Here is a 25,986-nt window from a genome sequence, read left to right as displayed (position 1 = left end):
GTCACTGATGGGTATTTCAACTGTGTGCATACGAAAATAATTCACACATAAGCCTCTTAACCCCATATATTTGTGATCTCCAGTTGATGTCAGATCGTCACTCACCATAGGGGTGACGGTTCAGATCAAATTCTCAGCTTTACGAGTTATAGCGTGTGACCTCTATCCTCTGGCACTGACAGGCGCCGCAATGCCTCATACTCCAGACCAATCGGCGTTTTGAACCAGCCCCTGCTGGAGGGTGATGCTGTGCCCACCCGTTATTCAATTGGAAGATTTGGGGATAAATCATCCGAAGGCTCTCGAGAGATTATGTAAACCATGAATGGCCGCTGGATTTATTTTGTTGATCCTGGCAGGACACAGTCCCAGCTGGTAAAGTCTTTACTCCACTCTTCACCGGACTCTTACAAGCATTTTTTTATTGTTGTTTATTCCATTACATACTGAGTAGGCATGGAAGAAAATCAGAAGTGCTAATGAAGATTATGAGTTTATTAACATCTGCATTCATTCAGCAGCTCCTGCACTCACTTCACACTCGCATAAATTGGTCACGAATATATAATATTTTTGCAACTATATAAAACATGTGTGTACCCATTATAAATGAATGTATAAATGATTCCCTTTGTAAGGATTCAATACCTTTGTATGTGTTAAAAAATGCATTTTGCTTATGCACATGGAATGCTTTAAGAAAGTCAAATATTTATTACCATACTGTGATATAAATATTTATGACGTCACCTACTTTGAAAACCACAGTAAATCCTAATTACAAATCCTATAAGATACAATTTTAATTAACTTTCCCCCGATACTTATATTATTGAATCGTTTGGCAGTGAAGGTTTGGATGATAATCATGCCCGACCATCTTCAAGAGATTAATAGTAGGTAGAAAAACTGCATACTGATCTAAATATAACAATTTAATTAAAATCCCGACACCGCAGAGAGTTCGTTAGCAGGAATACAATGAGACAGATCTCAATCCTCTCTATTTAGGAAACCGGGGAGGTGGGGGAGAGCAACAGGTTGCAGGTTATGGGGCTTGTTGATGGGGCGGGGGGGTGTCATTCTCACCCTGGTGCCCCTCCGCTTTAATGGTAACCCGACGCCCGTGGTTTTGATCTGGTTTTAACATTCTATTTTAAAAGGATGAGAAAACCTTCAGCAATTCCACTGTGTGATTACGGCGCGGGCCCCTGCATGGCGGAGGGGCCGTGGAGCATTCCCCCCCCCCCCCCGCATTCCCTCTGCCACCCGCTCCGCCTCCAGGGGACGCTGGTGTGGTGAGCTTTCTGCCAAATTCTACAGTGGCTCTCTGTAAGGAGCTTCAGCTCCAAACGTGTCACCCTGGCAGAAATAAAAAATGAAAACTGCAGCAACCTGCACCAGAAGAGCCGCCCACCCGCCCGGACGCCCCCCTCCACGCGCTGCATACGTAATCCTGCGCCGGAGAACCCTCACAGGACCATCGGATGGAAACTAACTGGATTCACACCACACAGCTTCCTGACTTCTGGGGCGTCGGGGTCCATACAACAAGACTGATGGGATACGTTGGGGGGGGGCTGTTGGGTCCTGTCAAGTCAATGCTCTCTTAGGAAAAAATATATGAGAGGTGACCTCCGGTGACCTCTAAATTGTGCTTAAAACCACAGAGTCAGAGCAGGGCCTGAGTGTCAGTCCGCTGAGGGGACGAGGCCGAGCGGGAACGTTTCTCACATTTCTCAACGCGCCGGGACGGAGCAGACCACGTTGCGGTTAATTGCTAATGCGAAGCAGGCGACGTCTGAGGTGAGATAATGAAGTGTTCAGCCGCACGACTGGCGCAGGGGAGGGTGATGGAGCCTCCTCGTCCCCCCGCCTCGCTCAAAAGCAGGAGCTGTTATTAATTATTTCAGAATATAGAAAATGAAGAACAGGGACTTTTTGAAGTGATGTTGATGCTGAGGATGCTTTTAGCTGCCAAATTTCCCCCATGAAACATAAGTGTCACCTCAACGATGGATACGAACACAAGACAAGAGGCACTGGAAGATTTCCTTTGATCTTTTACGTGGAGACGCACGGAACCTCTTTCTTTCTCGTGCCCTGGACCCTGGTGAGGTGGAATCAGGAGAAGACAGCCACACTGCTGACAGTTCTGGGGAAAGTGAGAGTTGGTCGGGTAAACATGGGAGAGAAAGAAAAACAGGAACCCTGGGGGGCTACGGCGGGGGGGTGGCTTGTTGGGATAGCTGCGGAAGTCGTCAGTGAAGCGGTGACAGAGGGGACCCCGGGGTCCCACTCTTCCAGAGCTCTCCTCTTATCTCTCCGTGAAACCGCAGGACATCAAGTGCTTCTCCTAAACCACCTTCTGTGCCACAATCCTCACCACAAGGAACCACATTCCGGAACATCCCGGAAAGTGCAGTTTTTTTTTTTTACTTCAACTGAATGATCATGCATATTAATGTTTGTCCTGCAGCAAAATTGTCCCAACGAAAAAGTTAAAAGGATGAGACCTGCCAGTGTCCAGAAAAACCGACCACAAACCGAGTAATTATTTAAAAAAACATTCCTATAAATACTTCTACATAGAGTAACTATCTTTTTGGAAATATGTGGGGTATCAGGGTCACAGCAATGTTGAAGACAGCACAACCAGTACAAGTCAACCCTATAGCTAGTAAAACCAGGGACTAGAGTTTTAAATATTAATACTAAACTAAATGTATATCCTTCTTCATTTGCAAAGCTGAGCTGGCTCTGAGACCAACAATTTCCTAAGGAACAAAAATATTACATTTTAAGCTGGAAATGACCAAAAAAATGTAAAAATCATTCTTGTTAGATTTTTTTCAACTTGTCAACAGGTGGATCACGGGAAATATCGCCAATAAGCGTCATCACCTAATATTAATAACCTAATCGAACTCAGGTCCGAAAGGATGGAAGGAGAAGCCAGGTTCATGTTGCTCACCTCGTCTAAAATGTGGTCCAGGCGGCGGACGATCGCGGGTTCCACCCAGGCGCCGAGCTGCTGCTGCTGCTGCTGCTGCTGCTGCTCCAGACTCGACACCCGCGACTGCAGCTCGGACACCCGCAGGTGAACCAGCGCGCAGACGCCCAGCGCCAGCAGGGCCAGCAGCGCCGCGCCGGCCGGCCAGACGCGCTCCTTGGCGGGATGCTGCGCGCAGCACGTCGCCGCTTTCCACTTCTGCTCTTCCTCCATCGTCGGACGGGGATCGGGTCGAACGTTCTATTCCGGCGCGGGAGCGCGGCTCTCTCTCATCGGGGGGGGGGGGGGTCCCGGGGACAGAGGTTCTCAGTCGGACGCGCGGCCGGGTTCCTGGTTCCGAGCGCGCGTCGCCGCGGGGATCATGAGCTGCTGTGGAGGACCTGCAGGAGGAGGTGAAGTCCGTGCTGCACCGGCCGATTCCCCTACACTGACTGTCCAGCCCCGGCTGGGCCACTACTGTGAAACCCGACACACACACGCACACACACACACACACACACACACACACACACAGGCACACGCAGGCTCCTCCTTTACGTTTGTTCGGGTGGATGGTGGGGCGGGTTCGTGACTGACCCCGGCTTGGAAGGGATATTTATAGGGGCTTCAGGCCCCGATATGAAGGGCTCGTCACTGACTCACATTGTGGATGGCAACAGATGATGAAGGTGCATGCTCCTCACTTAGAGTCAACTTTTACCTTCACCTTTTCCACCAGAAGAAATTGCTGTCAGCAGCACATACCACGGAAAGGCTTTACAAACAAAAAACCTCAGATAAAGCAGCATGTGAGTCACCAAGGAAAAGATTTCCTGGGTCAGGGGTCACATTAGGGCATTAAGGGTGGCCAGTGTTGCAGAAAAATCCCCCGCAAACAAGCTGCCCTCGGGTGGCAGAACTTCCTGTAGAGCCTCTGGGCAGAATAAGAAGGACGCAGCAGGATGGGATGAGATGAAGAGCATCAACGAGGCAACCGGAACTCAGTAAAGCCCCCAGATCACATTCATGCATCCGATGGGACCCACAAGATGGGTTCAGAATTGTCATGCACCCTGGTCTCTGGCTTCCATATTTTACTGCATGTCCAAAAGTGTTATCGGTGAATATGTTGGGTGTGACCCCCAGGGGCCGCCGGGAGCCATGCGCCTAATTACGGAGCGCTAGTTGATCACCGCTCAGCATAATCTGGCCTGATCACTCAGGGCTCCATAAAGAGAGACAGGCAGCCGCTGGACAACGGGCACGTACGGGTTGGCCATTAAGAGCTTGTTTCCTCCCTCAGCCCCCGGACGTGACATCAGGTTGCTTTTCTATAGCAAGTTCTCCACATCTTTTTAAAAATAATGCATTAATTGCACTATTTTACTTTAAAGCATTAATAAAATGTCATAAATGCTGTTCAACACTTTCAAAGGAATAAAAAACTTTCCTAAAACTACCAAAAGTTCATGTTTAGCTCTTCTTCACGGGCAGATAAAGTCCTGGATTAACTCTCAGACCACCACCCCATGTCATTCACCCAGATATGTTGGCTGTAAGTTCCTCGGAACCCCGCTTCTTCAGCAGAATTATAGCCCAGAACCTATAAGCGATTAGTTCAAACTGAACGCCCATGCGACCATGCATGGTGTTTAATGGCAAGCAAGGGATAGTTCCATGTGTCCTCATCTGTTACAGGACCAGAAATTAGGAATTGCTGTTGGATGCTACCGCGATCAAGACACTTGGTGGCCTAGTGGTAAAGGAAGCGGCTCCGTAATCAGAAGGTTGCCGGTTCGAATCTCGATCCACCGAGGTGCCACTGAGCAAAGCACCATCCCCACACACTGCTCCCCAGGTGGTCTACCACCATAGCTGCCCACTGTCACCAAGGGTGATGGTTAAATACAGCGGACGCATTTCGTTGTGTCACCGTGTACTGTGCTGCAGTGTTTCACAATGACAATCACTTCACTTTCACTTAAGCCTGCTGCTCCAGGGTAACTACTGATTTCAAGACACCCTGGTAAAGAGTGTCAACTGAAAAAGTCACATCGGATTAAAAGAAAAGCGCATCTTTCCGACCGGCATTCATCATTTTTTAAAATCTGATTAAACTTGGATTGGGATCAAAAGCTCTCTTGCAAGGGTTCTTCCAGGAACAAGTGTTGAGAACCAGTGTTGTTGGTGGCTCCTTCTGGGACCCTTCATCAAATCAGGCTACTTCAGTAACTTTTGGAAGGGGAGAAATAGGGTTCATCAGTGCCTCCCGCCTTTCTGAGGACAAAAGGACAACTGTCCCCAATGCGCAGGCTGGATGAACGCTCTGGCACCATGGACAATACCTGACATAGTCAAAATGAACCGGACTGGCGTATGTGTTTATCTGTGTGTGTGCGTGTGTGTGTGTGTGTGTGTGTGTGTGTGTGTGTGTGTGTGTGTGTGCGTGTGTGTAAGCATTCCCCCTGCCTGCCAAACAAGCAGAGTAACTGAGCATGTCCATGCCACACGGGTCGAGCATACACTCGCAGGGTGAGGCAGGTATCCAGCCAGAGTGCATGCTGGGAAATGGCTCATCATGTTAAAGAGAGATTCATTTCTGTCAGCTCACAGCATTATTTCCTGTATTGGCTTGGTTTCCTGGTGACTCTGTAAACAGTTAAGCACTTCGGAAATTCTGTGTGTGTGTGTGTGTGTGTGTATAAATGTAAGTGCGCATGTGTGTTTGTTCTTTTTTATCAGAGCATCTGTCCATAAGCAAATCGGAAGATGGCACGGAGTCTGCTTGTGATTCAGTGATTAATGAGCTGGTAATGAGCGCCGTGTCATCAGATGAACTTTGTGTTTGGACGGTAAAATGACGGCGCTTTCTTATTAGCTCTTGGGGCTTCGCTCTAATTTTAGTCGCCCGCTTTACCCCCGTGCTGTTGCCCCGGCAGCGGCGCTGAGATCACAGCGAGATTACTGAGCAGCTGACCAGAAAATGGTGGCGTGGAAATGGTGTCCAGATGCTGCGGCTCACAATGGCCTCAGCCGAGGAGATGAAGCCGGTTACCGCGCCTCCTCCTCACCTGGCCCGCTTTTTACTGACCGTTTTCAGCAGACGGACATCGTTCTGTCACTTTAATGATATTCGTCGAATTCGGTCCGTGAATATTTAGTGAAACGGTCCAGATCGGGTCTCTCAGAATAAAACTTATTTTTGCACCACCGCCGGGATCCCAGAGACAGCTGGCATAATGATATAATTACAGGGTCTTACAGCGCCGTGTTCATTAAAATCTGGAAAAAGGTCCCGGGGCGAACCTCTGCAGGCCCAGCGCGTCTTCAGATGTGGTGGATAGTAAAAGGGGCATCCCTCAGTCCGACTACAGTCGGGAAACTCTCAATTAGCCTTCTGAGGATGTCCTGCGGGAGCGGCGGTGACGGGCGCCGAGTTCAGACGCCCCGGTGGTTTTCGGTGTGTGCTCAGGCACCAACATATCCTGCCGTTGGAGCGGGGACCTGGGCTCAGTTGCCACAGACAACAAACAAACGGTGCCGTCACCAACGAGCACAACGTGAAGAACTGGGTGCATCATGCGCGTCAAAACCAAATGGTTCTATTTGGAGATGCATTTTGGGAGACATTTACTGTACGTCTGTTTATCTAGACAGCATATGGACATTTCTGCAGCATAATTAGACCGTTATGCATGGTTTACTTGAGAAAGACATGGCACCTGGATACACACAGAACTTAGGTCCTGTAAAATAAAAGCAAAATGCCATTCATGTGAATAAATGTAAATGATAAAGAGTGGTTTGAGGTACAAATGAGTTTGAGGTGTTGACTTGTCCTCCAAATTCGACCAATGTAGGTACACCCTCACATTTTGCAGGACTTGCGGGATCTGCTATTGCTAGATACCACAGCAGGCCTAGTGGTCTAGTGGAATCATAATCTTGAACAGTCAGGCCTAATCAATGATTGGTGGGTGATCATAATTTTGGCTGGTTGGTGTGAATGCTGTTTATAGGCATGTCTTATATGGCTCAGGAAGACATGGCCCTGTATCTATAGACTCTTGTCTGAGCTCCAACCCCACATCTGCAAACCTTTGCTGATATAAAATCATGAATGTATGTCCAGCGGATTGGGACTTGCAGTGTTTCTGAACGCACATTTAGCCGAAAATGCTTTACATGCTTTGCACAGTGCGCCTGATTAGATAAGGATGACGAAGGGCGGCCACCCATGCTGCTCTGCAGTAGCACACAACACAACACCAGGCCGTTCGGCCGTAATCAGGAGCACATTAACAACGGCGTCTCTGAGCAGACGGGGGCAGGTCGGCCCCCCGAGACCAGTTCTGCACTTATTTACTCTGGCTGCACATTTGCAGGGCGGGGCACGTGCTCTGCTGGGTCCTTCTCTATTAACGTTCCCTGTTTTTGAAGAACATGGAAATCCATGACACAGATTAGTCCGCTAAACCAATTGCAGCCGTGGACCGAGTCACCTCAAAGGTTGACCCGGTGATTGAGAAATCAGAGGGTTCGCATACGTCTCCCTGGCCTTTGAAGCTCATTTCAGGGAGACATTTCTTTGATTAGCTCTGCGCTCTTTAATGATGACCTTTATAAGGAGTGACATGCCGGCGCAACGGCGGCAAAAGGCCATACAGACGGCGCAACCACATGCACCGGAGAACGCTCGCGTTCACATTCTCAGGGGTTTTACTGCACGTTACCGCTTTATGTTGAATCTGGGGGAGTTTCGCTAAGTTCTACAGCAGGTGGCCACGAGAGACGTTCTCATAAGATCTGTCCACACCCAGGGATAATTGTCACCGATATTTCACATGTGTGCCTGCAGAAAACCCCTGCAGCCGGCAGCACATGTGCATTTAATATAAAGCCCATGGACTGAAGCAGCGCCGTTGTCTGTGCGTTTGATGTACGGTTGTTAACGTTAATGATTAATCTGGAATCCTTAACGGCTTATGATGGTTTTAAAAGTAAATTAATCATCAGCACTGACCCCAGCCTCCTTTCATTATTCCATTGCTCATTTGTTCTCTTTAGTTGCAACTGCTGAAAAGCAAGACAAATGAAGGCACAGAAGAGATGTTCCCTGCTGTCCTTATTGCCATATTTAGTCATCTAATTATAATCTATATTATAATGTGTCTGTGTGTGTGTATGATTTTTTTATCTAAATATGGCATTAAGGACACCAGGGGACATCTCTATATATATAATCATGCCAGCTGTATAACATAACAGACAATGTAAAAGGTTTGAAATATTATATTGTCTTATACATTGTCTGTCATGTTATACAGTTGGCTTGAATTGAATATGATTGAAAAAAAACACCTTTTCTCTGTGGGTTCATGCTGCATGCATGAATTCTAGATGCTGCATGTGATGCACTGAAAGGAAAGCCATGACCTTCCACAAAAAAACAAACATATATATATATATATATATACACACACACACACACACACACACACACACACACGTACACAGCAGTGGGAAAGAACATTGGGAGAATCCTGCAGAAGACACTCTGAGCAACAGACCCTCCAGATGATCTTTTGATCTCTCCACCCCATCATTTTTATCTGCTGCTCCACCACATCAGTGGCCTGCCAAGTCTTTTAAATATTAAAATTACTACTCCCCATCCTGCTTCGCCATATCATTACGTGGTGGCCGTGTCACGCGGTGCACCCAGCAGGCCTGTTTAATGAGGGAGAGCCCGTCTGCACCCATCCTCCCCATCCAGTACCACCGCCACAGCTGGTCAGCTGACTGTTGGAGTGAGCTGGACAGGGTCATCCAGTAGGATTTTGCTTTATCCAGCTGACGATGAAGCTTCCGGAATGTGGCTAACATTGTCTGTGTGTGTGTATGTGTGTGTGCACATGACCATTTGCCATATGCAAAGCCCAAATGTGTATATATGAACATGGTTGCGCCTGTGTGTTTTAGATACATGTGATTGTCTCTGTGCTTTTATACAATCTGTGTGTGCAGACAGCTGTTGTGCATACATGTGTAATTATATGTTTGATGAACATATGAGTGTGTGTGTATGTACGTGAATGTTTGTGTGTGTGTGTGTGTGTGTGTGTGTGTGTGTGTGTATATGAGGTGGTTTGTCCTCTCCTCGGGGCTCTTGTGGTCATGCGGTTCTCTCACACTCCCAGAATTAGCCCTGCGCTCCACCCTCCAACATTTTCTTCTGCATATTAAAGTATTGCTGACATGCACATCAAATTAAATTACAAGCCTCCAGCTCTTACGGACAGATCATTTAGGAGCAAAAAAAAAAAAATCTCGATGAGTGAATACACCTGCCACCTCTCCGGGCAAATATCTGCACAGAATTCTGCTGGGACCGGCAGTGACTGAGGGGTTCAGTAGATGTGGCCTCAGCACAACCAGGAGCCCAGCAGGCATCTGGATTTCATTTAATAATGACGCATAATAAAGGCCACATCATCAGACCGCTGGAAGCTGTTGGTCTAAAATAAGGAATGCGCTCATGCTGCCTGTAGCAAACGCAGGTTAAGCACCTAATACTCCTGCAGAATTACGTCCGGTGACGGCAACCGCCGGGCAGCAGCGTGTTTTTGTGTCTATTATGGAGAAATGATGACTGTGCCAATAAAGGCCATGGTTCCCACCCGGAGGGGGATCTGAGTTCATCCTCACATTAACCCCAGCAACCTCTCTTTGGGTTCCAGGTCCTGGTGGGGGTGAGGTTAAGCGTGCAGAATGACAGATGAAAAACACACACACACACACACACACACACACCTGGGGGCAGATAAAGCACAGTGTGTGCACACAGATGTGAGGATAGGAGGCGACAGCCGCATGGGTGACGAGAGAAAAAAAACAACCAGGCCGCTGGGAGAGAGGAGGAATGGCGGCGGTGCCCGCGCCCCATTACGGGACTCGGTTTATTTGAGCGGAGGCGTTTGAGCGATTGCTCATTTGCACAGCTGTGCTTTTCTGAGCCCCAACATCTCAGTTTGGTGGTGGATGTTTCACCTGAGCTTTGACTGGCCTCTGGCACTGTTGATTTTAGGGCTAATTTACCAGCGGCACTGCTGCAGATCTCCCTGACTTGGGGTGCTGACGACTTATGTTGGAGGAAGTTTAGGAAAGAGGGAATCCAGCTTTTCCACATTGTACTTCAACATAGGAAAACATATTTATTCACACTTACAACCTTTTAATATAAAAATAAAGCAAATGCAAATAAATGCACATAATAAAAAAATGCACAAAAGCTTATCAGAATAAAAGTTACATTTTATTGATATAATGACAATGAAGTCAAAACAATAAATATTAATATATTTTTAACAGTATGCAAATTATTATATTGTAATCAATGTACAAAGAAATTAGTGTAATTGAATGTAACACTCCAACACTGTTCCAGAAAAGGTGCTCAGGTTATTTTCATTTATGCTTTATTATTTTCATTAATGGCATTTATCAGACATCCTTATCCAGAGCGACTTACAACCAGTAGTTACAGGGACAGTCCCCCTGGAGACACTCAGGGTTAAGTGTCTTGTTCAGGGACTCAATGGTAGTAAGTGGGGTTTGAACCTGTGACTTTGGGGTTTGAACCTGTGACCAGCCCTACTGCTGGATGTCCAGTACCATGACAACAAAATGTTCCCGTTTCCTACACTGAGGACCTGGGGCGAGTTCTCAGCAGCCCTGATGATTTAAGCCAAAAGAGCTGACTTGGCACCTATTAGCATAGGACCTGCAACTCCAGCAGCTGCTGCTTGGCCACCACATAAAAAACTTTGGATTGCAATTAAGGTTTTACTTTAGCCTGTTGCAGAGCAGCTTTCTGACTGCAGAACAACATGATTGAATTGTGTGTGTAAATGTGCCGTTTTGTTGTTGGGCAGGTCTCCAGGACTGTCAGCGCTGTATCCTTCTGTTAAATCTGCATGTGTGTAGTACACACAAATCTGTGCCAACACACAGTTGCTTTTTTTATAGAACTGAGCGACACAGCAGAGGTTCAGCAGACCATGTACTTTCAAATCCTGGATGACACAAAATGTGAACTCTGTGTGTGTGTGTGTGTGTGTGTGTGTGTGCTGGTTTCCTTCAACCTGCTGGTGTTGAAACTCCCTGAGCGGTGCAGCTGGAGACAGGTGTAGCAGACAACTCCATCCTGCCTCACTTCCGACACTAAATTCCATCATCCATGATGTTTCCTGGTGAGGGCTTTACTCCTGCCCACTGTCCTCCAAGAAAAAGACGGAAGATTTAAAGGTGAAACTATGCAGTCCACTCACATCAACAAGCGCATCCCTCCCGCATCATAAAACATCCAACTAGGAATTGGGAGAAAAAAGAAATGCATTTTTATGAAGCACATTTCCACTTCTACAGTCCAGATGCATCAGAGGCACCATGTAAACGTCTGAAAGAGCAGCAGGAGACTGTTCAGTAGGTAATTTAAGCAGAATGCCCTTTACCAACTACCGTGTTTCCAGATATAGCTTGCCAACAGTTTCCTGCACCAAAACCAAGCAAAACAGGCAAATCTATATTTAATAAGTGTGACCAGAACCGAGCTTGAGAAAAGCCGGACACCTCATCGCAAGCATGAATGAATGTTTAATCAGCTCAGACAATTTTTAAAACCCGGCCAGAAGCAACTTACAGGTCTAAAAAAAAAAAAAAGAGGACATGTCTGGTCATCCTAATAATAACCAGCATGACAATGATGGGCACAATGCTCTGTTACATGTCACCTATATTGACTAATAATTTCTTAGCATAAAAAAAAATTAATAAGGTTAATTATTCACTATAACTTCTTTTTAATGAACATTGTAGAAATAGTCAACAAACATTACAAAAAGTGACACATTAATACATTTAACCTTGTATTTTTCATGCTTTAAAAAATGGTTAAGACAAAACTTCCTGAAATCATTCTTCTTTGCATCATCCGCCATTATTGTTGGCACAATACCACCATGAGGGCTAGCAGTTAAGGAAGCGGCCCCATAATTGGAAGGTTGCAGGTTCGAAACCCCACCTGCCAAGGTGCCACTGAGGTGCCACTGAGCAAAGCACCGTCCCCACACACTGCTCCCTCATCACCAAGGGTGATGGTTGAAAGCAGAGGATTAATTTTGTTGTAGTGTTTCACAATAACAGTCACTTCACTTTCATGAGCTACCATGAACATTTGCAATAATTCTGGTGAAAATAACAAATATTATTGGTGAAAACAGGTAACACTGACTAATAAAAAAAAAGAGAGAGATGCCCCACCACCACCTCCTCAGGCATTTTTTTCCAGAGAGGATATTTCCACCTGGAGTCACAACCCTTTCTGGAACTCGCCGCTTTTTCCTGGACGAGGCCTTTAACTTCCCTCAGGCTGTGAAATCAATTCTGGGCCATGATGCAATGCACAAGTTTCACAATGCAATTTCAGTCCTGAGGTTTATTCCTTAACCTCCCAGATACGTTTTATAGCATCATGGTCCCTCAATGGCATTTCTAAGATATTCACACAAAAATCCGTTGCATTAAAGGAAATTGGTGACTAATAAAAATACCGCAGGTTACAGCCACTGTATTTTAACAGAGGATCACCCAGCGCATATTAACATTTGGGATTTGGATGAATTTCACTAAATTAAAAAAGGTCAGTGAGACTTGGAGTCGGTTAGGAGCTCATAAAAATGAGGAGTTTTAAAAATGTCTCGGAAAAGTAATGAGTACAGTTTGGAATCGTACGATCGTTTAGGCAGCCGACGTCTTCCACTTTCTCTGAATAAACTTTCCTTGAACTTTTGCTCAGACTGGCATGAAATTATTGTCTACTTCTCCATTTGCAAACATGCATGTACCGTGTGTTGCTGCATGGCATCATTGTCACACACTCTTACATCATGTGATGCATACAACTAACAATAATTGGACAAAACAGGAGACCAGGAGAAGGCACCAATGTCAGAATCAACACACAGCAACAGCAAGGTCGGGGTTAACGATATTATGTGCTTGTTCGTAGAAATTAAAGTAACTACATTTTTAGGTTTTGGTTTTGCTTTGTTTTTTCACCCCTCATGTCTGAGTCATTGTGTTCGGTGGCAAAGTTTTTAACTTGACCTTCATGGCATGAATGTCTGTATGAATGTCTGTTCTTGATTTATGCTGTTAGAAGTGCAAATGAAACTCTGCTGTAGAGGAAAGTGAAGTGCGTGGAAATCAATGTTCCACGAGTCTCATCTCAGAAGGACAGGGCAGGAAGCTTGCTGTCGGGCAGCGGTGTTTGATGGCTGCCTCCACAGAGGTCGAATAAAATTTTTTTTTTAAATAAAAATGGAAAAGAGGAAATACTTTGATGCTCTTCAAGAAAGCCTCCACCTCGCCAGTCTGGTCCATCTCCCGGGGCATCTCTCATTGGCTCTCCCAGTTTGGGGGCTTCCATGATGACTGGTGCTAAGTCTTCAGCAACACCCCACTCTGCACAACATGCGAGCCACTGTCCTCAAAACATCCACTTCGTTCCATTTCAGTTTCCTTAGATCACGGTATTTGTCACTGTAGTTAAAAAATATGCCCTTTTGCACATCATGATGATGCACTAGCACCCCTACAGTGACACCTACTTTGATGGGGGGGGTCACTCTCTGAATTACTCTTTCCCAAACTTTTCCCTGTGTTCACAGAGGTCCTTCCTTTAGGCGTGCCTTTTGTAGAGGTCTATTAAAAGTCGCTTGAGATGCTGTTTGTTCCTTTGGGCTATATTAAAGAAGATGTGTTGCTGTTCTGTGTACTGAGTGTGGAATTATAGGTCGGTAATATCCTGTATTCAAAGAAGCAATTTGTAGATAATGAGTATGTTTTTAACAGGGTATAATCACAGAAGAGATAACCCCTCACCCTGTCTGAAAAAAAAAGGGGCTGAAACGTCTTGACGGCCTCACGCTGGCTCTGTTTGTCTTTCTTTAAGGAACAAGGCGATTTTCACAGCCACTTTCTCCTCACAGACACATTTGTCCCCAAGTCGTGTTTGAAACCCAGGACTTTATATATATATATTTTTCCCAGCCATGGGGTGGCTGATTAGAGGGTCAAGGAATAGGGGGGGGAGATTCTTCTTTTAAAGCCCAAGGATCATAATTGAAGCAGCACATGTTTTAAATAAACAGGTCAAAGACAAAATTGTCTTTTAAGATGTCATGACCATTCCAATTCACCTTCGCTAGCACCTGTCCCTTGATAACTCCTGCGTTCCTCGTGTTTTCTCTTTTTGGGGGGGTTTTAAGTTCTTTTCCATGCTGCTAGCGTGATGATACATTAAGAGGGTCAGCAGACAAGCCGCAATCATTTGATTCACAGTAATGTGGCATACGTCCCAGACACGTCTCCACCGTCCACCACACCAGACAACATCCCACCCATACTAAGCAAACATGGCCTTTTGCTGAAAAGAGCAATGGTTCCCAGTCGAGCGAGAGGTCACGGGCGCCGGGGGACATGTTTTAGCCATTAGGGACGGAGAGAGGATAGTTAATTGCCAGCCTGCAGCCACGCAGAGCGAACTGTCAGCTGAGAAAACAGCCAAACTCCTCTCATAATCAGAGCAATTTACGAGGCTAATCACAATTCTCCGAGAAACAAATTAGACTGGCAGGGATCAGTGAGAAAAACGTCCAGAAAACCACACGATCTCGCGCCCCATTCATCCAGGCCGGCGCTTCACTTCACCTCAGACACGCCACCGCTGCAGCAGAACAAATCCAGTTTAGATGTTTCAAATCTGCTCTGATTGTGTTCAATCATCTGTTCAGATTTATTGCATGGATTTTATTAGTCACACTCATTAGCAGGTGTAAACTGAACACTGACTGGACCTGAATACGGATTTCGGTTTTCTCTTTCGATATCGTGTCACATTGTTAACGGACAACTTGCCACTGAATGATGGATCAGAGGTGACTTAATGATTGTTGCCACAGCCATCAATAAGCATTAACATTGTCTAAACATATAATCTATATTACTAAACTATAAAAAAATATTTAAAGATTATGTTGGTATATTTGCATTATGCAAAAAGTAAATGTTCATCGTGAATGATTTTAAAGATGAAAAACTGTTAATGGAAAGTTGATGGTAAGTTATGTTTTCTCTCTAGAATTATTACAACTTAATCTATTTTAATTAAAGTTGTTTCAAATTTCATCATCTAATGCTTCATTTTTGGAAATCAGTTAATTAACTTCATGTTTTTTAAACTGAACCGTGTGAACAAGAAGTTACCTTATAGTTTTGGAATTTTTTTAAGGATACTTTTGGATCTGTTATAATGTTCTTATATGGTAACTTGAATTTTTGTTGAGCTACAATAACTGATGAAGAAATTGGGTTGATGGAGATTTTATGGAGCAGCTGGCTGCTTTTACTGTCACTTTTCTCTTTAATGAGTCCAATTAAAAGGCTTTGCTGTCATTTCCTCTTGATCAGATGCTGGGCCAAGTCCCTGAAGCATTCTGCTTTGCAGGTTGCAGCTGTTTACAGTGTTTGTAGGCCATGCTGGGAGTGTTGCGACGAGTGGACTGAGAGCAACATATTAAATGTAGTAAATTCCCCTGTAAAACCAGCCCTGATGAGAGCGTTACAATTAACACTTTCTTCCCTTCATGCCCCTCAGTCACACCGTAACACAGGTGCTGCCAGAGCCTAAGCCTGGCGTTCAGGAGGAAGTCTGAAAGAAAATTAGACTGGCAATCTGCCAATCATGTTTCATGGATTTTGAAGAATCTAATCGAAAAACACATTTTTTTCCTTTGACTGCATGCTTTATTCACTACTGTAATCATCAAAAGCCGCTTGATGAGATGCTCATAACATGAGTGAATGATAAGAAAGTGTTCACCATAAACCTTCCGGACTGCAGGAAACAGTGCCCGTTGTCTAAATTGAGGTGGTGAAGAGAAGTTTGAAATGGTCCAATCAAAGTAAAAGCTCCCTGGTTTAATGTCTTTTTTGCTACATTTTTTTTGTTTATTACATAACCTCATGTGTGTTATGTCATAGTCATGTCTCTTCAGGTTTTTTAGTGTAGTCAAGTTTAGTCTCAACTGAAGGTCTGAGAATTACTTAAAGTCTCTTCTTTTAAGTAATGCCATCATCCCTATCAATCTATTACAAGTACCTAGTAGAGCAGTCAAACCAATTTCATAATTTAATAAAGGTTATCTTATTATTATATTATTGTTACCTTTTAGACTCAAGAATACTCTACATCCATTCCAGACATGGAAGACCATCTGATTAATTCCCTTTTTTTCGATCACACATTCGGTTTTCTTTTCCACTCCATCGCAAAGTGTGTCCACAGATCACTTAGTCATTTTCTCCCAGCTACGAGCTAAACCACCACAAGTATTCTGAAATCTAATTAATGGTTTATTTGCATATTGAAAAAAAATGAAATCATCTGTGGAAACAAATGAGAGACAGAAACAGTGACGTGATTAAATGGGTGGTAGTAGCCTAGTGGGTAACACACTCGCCTCTGAACCAGAAAACCCAGGTTCAAATCCCACTTACTACCATTGTGTCCCTGAGCAAGACACTTAACCCTAAGTTGCTCCAGGGAGACTGTCCCTGTAACTACTGATTGTAAGTCGCTCTGGATAAGGGCGTCTGATAAATGCTGTAAATGTAAATGTAAATGACAGCAAATAACGTCTCATCTGGTCTGATGCAACAAAAATTAAGAGACTTTTTAAGTCTTGTTTTTATCTTTTAAACCATGTTTATTTAGTCTTGTTTTTTTATTCAACAATATTACATGAAATATTTTGTTACAGCTATAGTCACATGATCATCATATATATAACCTCATCACATCAAAAATGTTAGTTGATGAAGATATTTCATCATAAATTTTCATCATAAATCCTCCTTATCACTTGCCCTGTTTAGTGGCATAGTTTTTTCCTTACAGTTTTATTGTCTTGTCCTAGTTTTGCGTTGTGTTGTATCTGTACTCCAGAAAATACCATGGCTTGGCTGACAGTAAAACTCCTTGAACGTTTCAGCCGTGGTGATGCAGGGTTGCGGTCTCATGTGTCGCTGGCATAATCAGGGGCAGCTCTGGTAACTTCATAGGAGCTTCCACGCAGTCCTGAGACAGACAAAAGGAAAAGTGCCTCCCTGTTCACAGATATCAGCATTCATTGACAAACCAGTAATAGTCGGTCTCTGCCAATTCCAGCTTAGTGTAACCAGACCAAGATTTTACAATCACCCTTTCTAGTCACAAAATCCTAAACGCGTCTCATGTGTCCCAGCACAAAAAATAAATAAATTGGCTGCAACAAGAAAGGAATTTGCTGCTGCATGATGCAACATGTGGTCAGGTTTTTCAGACTCTAGGATACAACAGTCTTCAGATAAAGCTGTGCTGCTCCTCTCGTGCTTTATCAATTCTGCATTTTACTACAAATTACTACAATAAGTATTTGCAAGTATTGTGGAACCATTCATTCTTCTTATAACCAGGACCAACCGATCAATTATTTTGTAAAACATTTTCCCCCATTTGGAGGTGCAGAAAAGCCCGAAGAGCTGTAGCCTTGAGATAGTATTTATAATAAGAATGCATGGGACAGAGTACGTGATTTGAGACACTGTGTCTGTGCCATTGAGACACATCCCCTTCCTGAGTTTCCCAACGTGTGACCATGAAGAATCCTTGAACTGCATCATTTTATCAGAACCTTTTATAGCACATTTAAAAACACATTTTTTGTGTAGGCCACAAAAAAAAAACCGCATTAGAAAAAAACATGAATATTGCCTGCCTGTGTTGGGAGAAACTTGCTTGGTCATTTGTAATCATTTGAAAATGTTCCAAAATATTTCCAAATCATTTTCACATTATTTCCCATCTTCCACATCTGAAGCCCTTAATGCTGTGGTTAGTATTTAAACATTAAAGCAACCAGGCAGCTACTGATAAGAGCATGGAACCCTGGACAGATGTTTCTTATCCTTGCTCACCTGGACCACATTTTGGAAGAGCTACATAAAGTTCTAATTTGGTTTGATCACTATACATTTGCATAAAATAAAAATTTCTAACTTTAAAGCCAATTCTGTCCCTCAAAGAAATACATGTTTAATGAAAAAGCTATTTGCAGTGTTTTTTATTTGAAATCTTATTTTGTTAAATGTTTTCCATCTGCACCAAACCATTTTACATCATCTGTGGTTAAATCTGACTAGAAAATTTTTGAACAACGAGGTGAGACTGAACGTTCCCTCTGCTGAAGCTCATGGTACTGTGTGGAAGGCAGAGTATAAGACCCAGACTCCACACCGGCTGGCCGGCCAACAGTGCTGGGTGGGAGATCACATCTACAGGGTCAGCTGTTGGGTTCAGCTTCTCAAGGCTATAAAGGAAGAATGTAGTCATTTCTCCAGAAAAACTCACACCGGACTCACAGGAGCCAAGTGGGTGGGACACGGTGCAGGGGGACATTTGGAGGTCAGAAAAAGTGCTAGGACCCCAGTGCAGAACTCTCCAAACCAGGGAACCTGAATGGGCCATGCCAGATCTGCCTTAAATCACCTGGGTTCAGATCAATGACACCACAGGAGGAAAAGTCCACTGCATCCTCCTCTGTGGAAATAAGCAAATTCCACTGGGAAAACCTTCAAAAAGGAGATCAGTAGAAAGAGCCTGTTAAATGAAGGAATTTTTCCAAAAAAATTAAATCACTGAAGGTCAGTGGGTGTGGAGGAATAGTTTAGCCCCTCGAGTGGGTTAAACAACAGGATCAATAATGTGGAGGATAGAACAGTTTTCCAGCCCTATAATAAAAAACCAAATCTGAAAATACAATTGAGATGTTAAGACCAGCACATTCTTTTTTTTTATTCTTATTTTTTGGCTGTTCCAGAAGGTTTTTAGGGTGGAGAGTAAACTAGAGTAAATAGACAGGCTACACCCATTCCAAGAAGGAAAACAGTGCTGCAGTTTTGTCATGGTCTAAAATTAATAAACTATACAGATCTAAAGAAGTGAAGTACTGAGTTTGGAAGGAAAAAAGCACATTGATCCATACCCGCTAGGCCACCACTGTCTCTGGAGTCCAACCTGATTTAGCTTTCTTTCTTCAGAAAGAAGGAGCAGCTGTTGACACTGACTGGGTTGCAGGGCATGGCAGGAAAAACCAAAAAAAACTACTAAACACGGACCCGGATCACCCTGACAAGTCAGGTTCTGACGTGGGCCCCCTTTAAATTATTATTATGTGGAAATTGTTCTGTATTTAATTGAAGGTGGAAATAAATTTAGATGAGTTTAATTTACCAGGTTTTCGGTCTCTCGGTACTGCAGGCTTCTGTAGACCACTGTACAAATGCCCCCTTCTCTCTCCTGGGACTCGTTCTGCTCCTGTTTTTCATTTCATTCACTTCATTTAACAACTTAACTGAGCTAATTAATTGCTTGCTTGGCTCACCACTCTACAGAAAATGAGCTCCCGGTGAAAACCTTTCCCCCCTTGTTTGCCCCACCAGGACCACACCAGTAGCAGGGAGAACGTGGGGCTAATCAGGTGGCATGTGTCTTGGTTTTCTTCGATGAATGCGTGCACGCGTGCGCACACACACACTCACACACACACTCACCACAGCAGCCTCAAGGAGAGGGTGGTTCCGTTCAATGAACACCAATGGGCAGCTAATTGAAGCCACAGCGCACGTTTCTTTCCAAACCCGCTGGGCCCAAACATTGTCATTACGTCCACATACATATTCAGTCATGTTGACTCAGGTGCCCGATGTTCCACAGACTGCTGCTGATGTTTGTGGGTGCCAGAGCTTCCTTCATTCTGGGTTTTTTATTTAATTTTTTTTTAGGTCCTATTTTCCCAGATTGATGAGTGACTGTAATTAACCTCTCATTCCGCCTGCAAACAAACAAATTAATTCTGTACGTTATTCTCATATATTAATGTCTGAGCCGCTCTTCAAATCCAGGGGGGTGGGATTTTTCTCACAGTCATTCCTGTGAGCTCAGATACTTTAAGTCTCTTGGTTGCACCCGGGCGGCACTGAAAAAGGCCGTATGAAGCGTGTCCTGCTGCTGACCCAGCAAATGATGTTTCCAGTGCTGCTGGGATAACTGGAATTAAAGCAGAACACTGCAGAGGTCAGAAGATGATTTTTGTGTTTAGAATTGATATATTGATTTTATTCTTCCTTTCAGGACTGAAATGGATCTAAATGCTGCTGAATCTGAAACCGCACCAGTCCCCAGTGGGATTGTGACAGATTGACCCTGGCTGGAGAGTAGATGCAGGTGACAGTTCACAGGCTGATGTCTGACAGAGACGTAAACACTCCGCGGCTGTTGCATTGTGGGTAATTATCAAGGGTCTGAGAGGGCCTGCTGCATGTTTTCATTACGGAGTTGAAAGGGGGGCGGTTCCTAATGAGCATCCATCAGTTCAGACAGTGTTTTCACTCCCATCAAAGAGTTGCAGCATGGAGAAAAGTACAGTTACAGAAGAAAAGAAAGAAAGAACAAAAATGTACAATTATTTTGATGTGCTATATCAGTTACATCAAACTGTAGAAACACTGCAGACCTGACAGCATTGGACATTGTAATCACTTTGTATGTCCACAAAAAGACGACCCCCGACCCATGAACTGGTAGGAAGTGAACCCTTGACATCTGTGGTGTTGTAAATAGAACATGGTCACCACCCTCCCTTTGTACTCCATTCATAGTTGTCATGTACATTTCTACGAGGGCGTCCATTGGACAGAAGGACAGATGGGTCAACGAGACCCCTGAAATACTGGACATGACGCACTTGAAAACAATATAATCTGAGTTTACACACAGCATACGAGCAAACAATGGTATTTCCGTGTCCCCCTGTTGATATCAGGGATATCCTGGTGATACAGATACAGCAACCTGTTACTTGACCAGACAAAATGTCTCCTTTAGGCAAAACAAATTCAAACGACTTTAATGCCGACTGAGGTGAAGAGGAGCCAGATCCAGGGACCTGATGGGTCCTTCTTCTCATTGTGTTACTTCCTCACCCCCCCCACCACCACCATGCCATTGCACACGTCCATGAGCTAAACATCCACTAGTTACCTGTATGCCCGACCATTCGCTGGAGGGGCTTTGAAACGATCCGTCACAGGCGCGTTCACGTCATGAATGCTGGCTCATGGTTGCCCTTTGAAGTGCTTCGTTTTGTAAACTCCACGCCCCTAATGTTCCAAAGGCCTTAAAATTACGGCGATAACAGATGACTTCTCCATCGTTTTCACCAAACTGCATCATTAGCGGGGTAATCACTCGGTTGTTAGTGTAAATCAAGCTTTTTTTTTTAATACCTGGTGTGTAATTTTTTTTTAGCTCAAATTGCCGTTCCTCAAAAGAAAACATGCATTTTTTCAGACATAAATCTTGTGTTACAAAGGTGCAGTGAGTGCTCAGAGTTCCAACCATAGCTTGTTTACATTACAAATGGGACATTTCAATAAAAGCGTCATTTTAATTCTCCAGAAGGTTAAAATCTCCTATCTGAAGGGCCACATTAGTCTGAGTTGCGTTCTACGCAGTCATTAGAAACCTCAAGCTCTACCATTCTTTTCATCCCACTTGCAAAGTCCAAGTCTTAATTATTTTCCATTTATGGTACAGTGCGCCTCGGGGCATATGGGGAAAGCATTATGGCTAATGTCTCCCTGTAATGACCGCGCTGGCCTGTGTTCCCGCTTTAGTAATTATCTGGCGTTTGGTATCCAGCTTTTCTCGGTCTTCCTGAGTAATCATTGGTGGATTGGGTTCCTAGGGTGGGACATCAAAGAGGGGGCACCCTGCTGGCTTGATGAGACGGGTCGCCTGTCTGGATAATCTGCAACCTTGGACTGTCCAGATGGATTCTGCACCATCTCTCAGGCCTGGGGTGGCAGAACGACAGGAGTGCTCCAGGAAACCCAGCATGCAGAAGGACACTCAGTAAATAAATTCTGATTATTCACAATGTGTTCTGTGAATATAACAGACCTCAGTAAATTACCAGGCATATTTCACTCATGCAGTGAGTTTCTTATTCAAATACTAGTTTTACCACTAAGTTTAATGTGAACTTAACGTTTATGGATTAATACTAGAGCTGTCAATCAGTTAAAATATTCACAATTTTGGAAAATAATTAATTACAATTAATTGTAAAGACAAAAAAATTTCAGACATTAGACATGCACGAGGAGAAAAAAAAGATGTGGTGTTAACATTACAAAATTAATTGCAATGATTGGTCATCTTTATGTAAAAATGAACACCTAAACAAAAAAAGGACAAAAGTCCTATGAACCCAGTCAAATGAAAATAAGCTAAAGGGGGGGGGGGAGGTTACATAATGATTCCATGCCTTTGTATATTAGCTCAATTTATGTTAAATCCAAGGGTTTTCTGATTTCTGTAGTTTGCTTCAATATTTTATATTGGAAGATTGTTCAAATATATATATCATTGTCAGTAAAGAATGCTTCTGTTGCTGCTAATACAATAAAAGACCTTCCAAGGAAAAACATCACAAGAGATTGAACAAAATGTCTTAATGTTAATTCGTTATTATGCATATTGTTGTTTAAGTTGTTTAACGTGTTTAATTGCACTGGTATTTCTGTTCCGGTAAAAGGACCTGAAGAGCGTCTTTAGGGACCTTCTGAGTCATGATCTTTGTGTGTTTTTTGGAAGCTTCTATGTGTATATTATGATTTCATGATGCTAATGCAAAAGTACAACAGGACACATAATGACTTTGGCTGTAACCTTGAAATTGTAATATTAGCTAACATGTCCTACAGTACAAACCACATTCTCAACTAAACAAGCCAACAACGGGCCATCAAATTTCCCTGCAGGGGAAGCATCACAGGAAACCAAAAAATGCATCCTGTCTTCCTGGCTTCCCCTCTACCCCCATCCCTCTGCATCCACAGTCGTCTAGCTGGAAAAAGGGCAGAACATGCAGGGAAATACAGGGCTGCTGACTCTCAGTGTCATCCTACCACTGGTTCCCTGATGACAGAGCAGACCAGACGCTCCAGAGAGAACACAAGTCCAGAGGTAGACAGTTTCACCCTGAGGCTCCACGAACAGAAAGACAATTGTTACACACACACACACACACACACACACACACACATATATATATATAAATGCACACCCACAGGTACACACAGTGACCTGGGAGCATGGGAAAGAGAGAAAAGAGAAAGGTTTAAGGAGCACATGGATTCAATGACATGTGAAACACTAGGAGGGATCGGGCTCTCCAACACAAATAAACAAGCACGCCTTGATCACAGCGGTGTGGAAAACGTTTATAACACTGATCTTTCACTCGGGCCAAACAGATGAGACAGACAAGTCATTTTTTCACGTGAAGACCCATGTTTTCCTAACTTTAGAGTAACACTTAAATAAAGAGTAACTTAAAATGAAGTACATCACCTAAGAGTTTGTGTGATGCGTTGATTGACAATGACTTCTGCTTCTTAAGTGAAGTGATTGACATTGTGAAACACATCGCAGCACATGGTGCACACAATGAAATATGTGCTCTGCATTTAACCATCACCCTTGGTGAGCAGTGAGTGGCCATGAAAGGCCCCGGTGAGATGTGTTTGTTGGGATGGTACTATGCTCAGAGCACCTTGGCAGTTCGGAAGGTTGCCGGTTTTAATCCCGATTACAAGTGAGCTTCCTTAAATCGCTAGGCCACCACTGCCCCATAAAACACAGCAACAATGAATTTACGTAATTGCCGCACCAATCTGGCCTGGAATGTCATACGAGAAATTATGGGGGGGCTGCGAAAATGAAAGGTGGCCCATAATGGTCTACGCTAAATTAATGTGAGGTTAATGTGCGCAGTAAATTTGGGGTCTGTCTTGTCAGGGACATCTCTTTTTTTTTCCCCCCATTCTTTTTTCCATGATGGATAAAGCAACCCACCCGAGCACACGGCTACTGTAGACAACCATGAAGCTCATATCCGGCACGTTAATGATGTAACAGAATCTCCCAGAACGAAATGCAGTGCAGCGATATGGAACAGCTCATAAAACCCCTAACTAATGGCCATCTGAAGGTAAATGGCCTTTTCCTCTCCCTCGCCAACGGATGTTTCGTGAGTAGCGTCCACTCGGATCTCACTGAGAGGACGCAGCACCCATCCAGACCTTTTCCTCCTCCTCGGCGCTCTCCATCAACCGCAGCTGCCGTCTGACAGGTTTATGCGGCGCAGATTCCATATCAGCCTTCATCCTGCCGCCCACATCACTGACCTCACTGGCTTCTTATGAGGGAGGTGAGGGAAAGGCAGGGATGGGGGATGTGGAAGCGGAAACACACAGGTACACAGTGGTGAAAAAAAAAAACGACGACTTAGAAAAACACGCCAGACAACAGTCTGACTATTTCTTCTGTTATTATATTCATATTCTTTCTTGTTCTAGAATGATGTATATAGTTCAAACTCTGCTTTCTGATTGGCAGGCAGGGAGTGACAAAATCTCACAATATCACTACTCTAACGCAAGCCATTATTATTCTATTATTATTATTATTGTGCAAACACCATAAATAATGTGATCTGCCTGGGCAAGATGTCCCACTTAAAAAGACAAGAGAGGTCTGTAATTTTCATCATAGCTACACTTCAGGGCAAAAAAAAAAAATAATTTTTTTAAATAATTTATTTTATAATGGTGCAATGAGTATTTAGCACCTACAACGCAGCAAAAAATACAGTCCCTCACTGACCAGTTACTTCTTTAAGAATCATTTATATCCTTCACTCGTTACCTGTATTAATGGCACCTTGGTCAGATCTACAATAGGCAAGCAGCTTGGTGAGAAGAGATCGACTGTTGGAGCAATTTTTGGAAAATGGGATCACTGAGAATCTCCCTCGACCTGGGGCTCCATGCATGATCTCACCTCGTGGGGTACAAATGAGCTTGAGAACAGTGTGGAAACAGCCCAGAACATGGGAGGACTAGTTAATTACCTGAAAAGTGCTGGGACCACTGTAACAAAGGTTACTATTAGAAACACACCAAGTAAATCAAACCTGCAGCACTCGAAAGGTTCTGGTGTGGACTAGTCAGTCTCCAGACCTCAATCCAATAGACAATCTGTGCCCAGCAAACAGCCCCAAAAACAGCTCTTCAGAAGATCTGCATGAAAGAATGGGCCAAATTACCAGCTACAGTGTGTGGAGACCTGGTGAAGACCTACAGGAAACGTTTCACCTCTGTCACTGCCAACCAAGGTTACATTACAAATTATTGAGGTGAACTTTTTAAATTCTTTAAAAATCATACAATGTAATTTCCTGGATTTTCTTTTACATTCGGTCTCTCGCAGTATGATGAAAATTACAGACCTCTCATCTTTTTAAGTGGGACAACTTGCACAGTCAATGGCTGCCAAAAAACTTTTTTGCCCCTCTGTATAAATCTCAGTAATGGTGTAACAGGTGAAAAAGGCAAAAGAACAGACATTTTCACAGACACGACAGCACATATCATCTCAAATGACTTGATAATCATTCCTGGTTTAAATCCCCAGGATCCATTTTTTTTTTGTCCTCCTCCCCATACTTTGACTCCACCCTTCCGAACCTGTGAACCCCATCACGGTGAGAGATGTCCCTCACTTCCTGTGCTCATCATCACATCTCAGACAGCAGGATTTGGACATCTGGAGCTATTCTGTCCTTCCGCTCTGACTTCCTTTCTGTATTAAGCCCCCACAGCGAGTAAAATGCTGACCCTGGTAGCTGTTCATTCTCTTAGATTTTTTAAAATTCTATAGAATGGATGATTAATAGAAATGGTGATTTGACTTGAATAAGATGTCT

At 43.9% G+C, this 25,986-nt stretch overlaps 1 protein-coding gene across 25 annotated transcripts in view; it reads right to left on the bottom strand.

Annotated features, from left to right (window-relative positions):
• Nucleotides 1-3,360, bottom strand: part of col13a1 (collagen, type XIII, alpha 1) — a 73,693-nt gene extending 70,333 nt beyond the window's left edge. For all 25 annotated transcript variants that reach the window (XR_003750490.1, XM_028988257.1, XM_028988258.1 and 22 more), the window contains exon 1: nt 2,975-3,360. Coding sequence is in view for 24 of the 25 variants with exons in the window: in XM_028988257.1 (XP_028844090.1) it covers nt 2,975-3,226 (252 nt within the window). In the remaining variant the exon portion in view is untranslated. The remainder of the gene's footprint in view (nt 1-2,974) is intronic.
• Nucleotides 3,361-25,986: the final 22,626 nt, after the last annotated feature.

This window comes from Denticeps clupeoides, chromosome 8, assembly GCF_900700375.1.
Source record: "Denticeps clupeoides chromosome 8, fDenClu1.1, whole genome shotgun sequence".
Taxonomy (NCBI): domain Eukaryota; kingdom Metazoa; phylum Chordata; class Actinopteri; order Clupeiformes; family Denticipitidae; genus Denticeps; species Denticeps clupeoides.
Note: the sequence above shows the minus strand (reverse complement) of the source record. Positions and strands in the feature narration are given on the sequence as shown.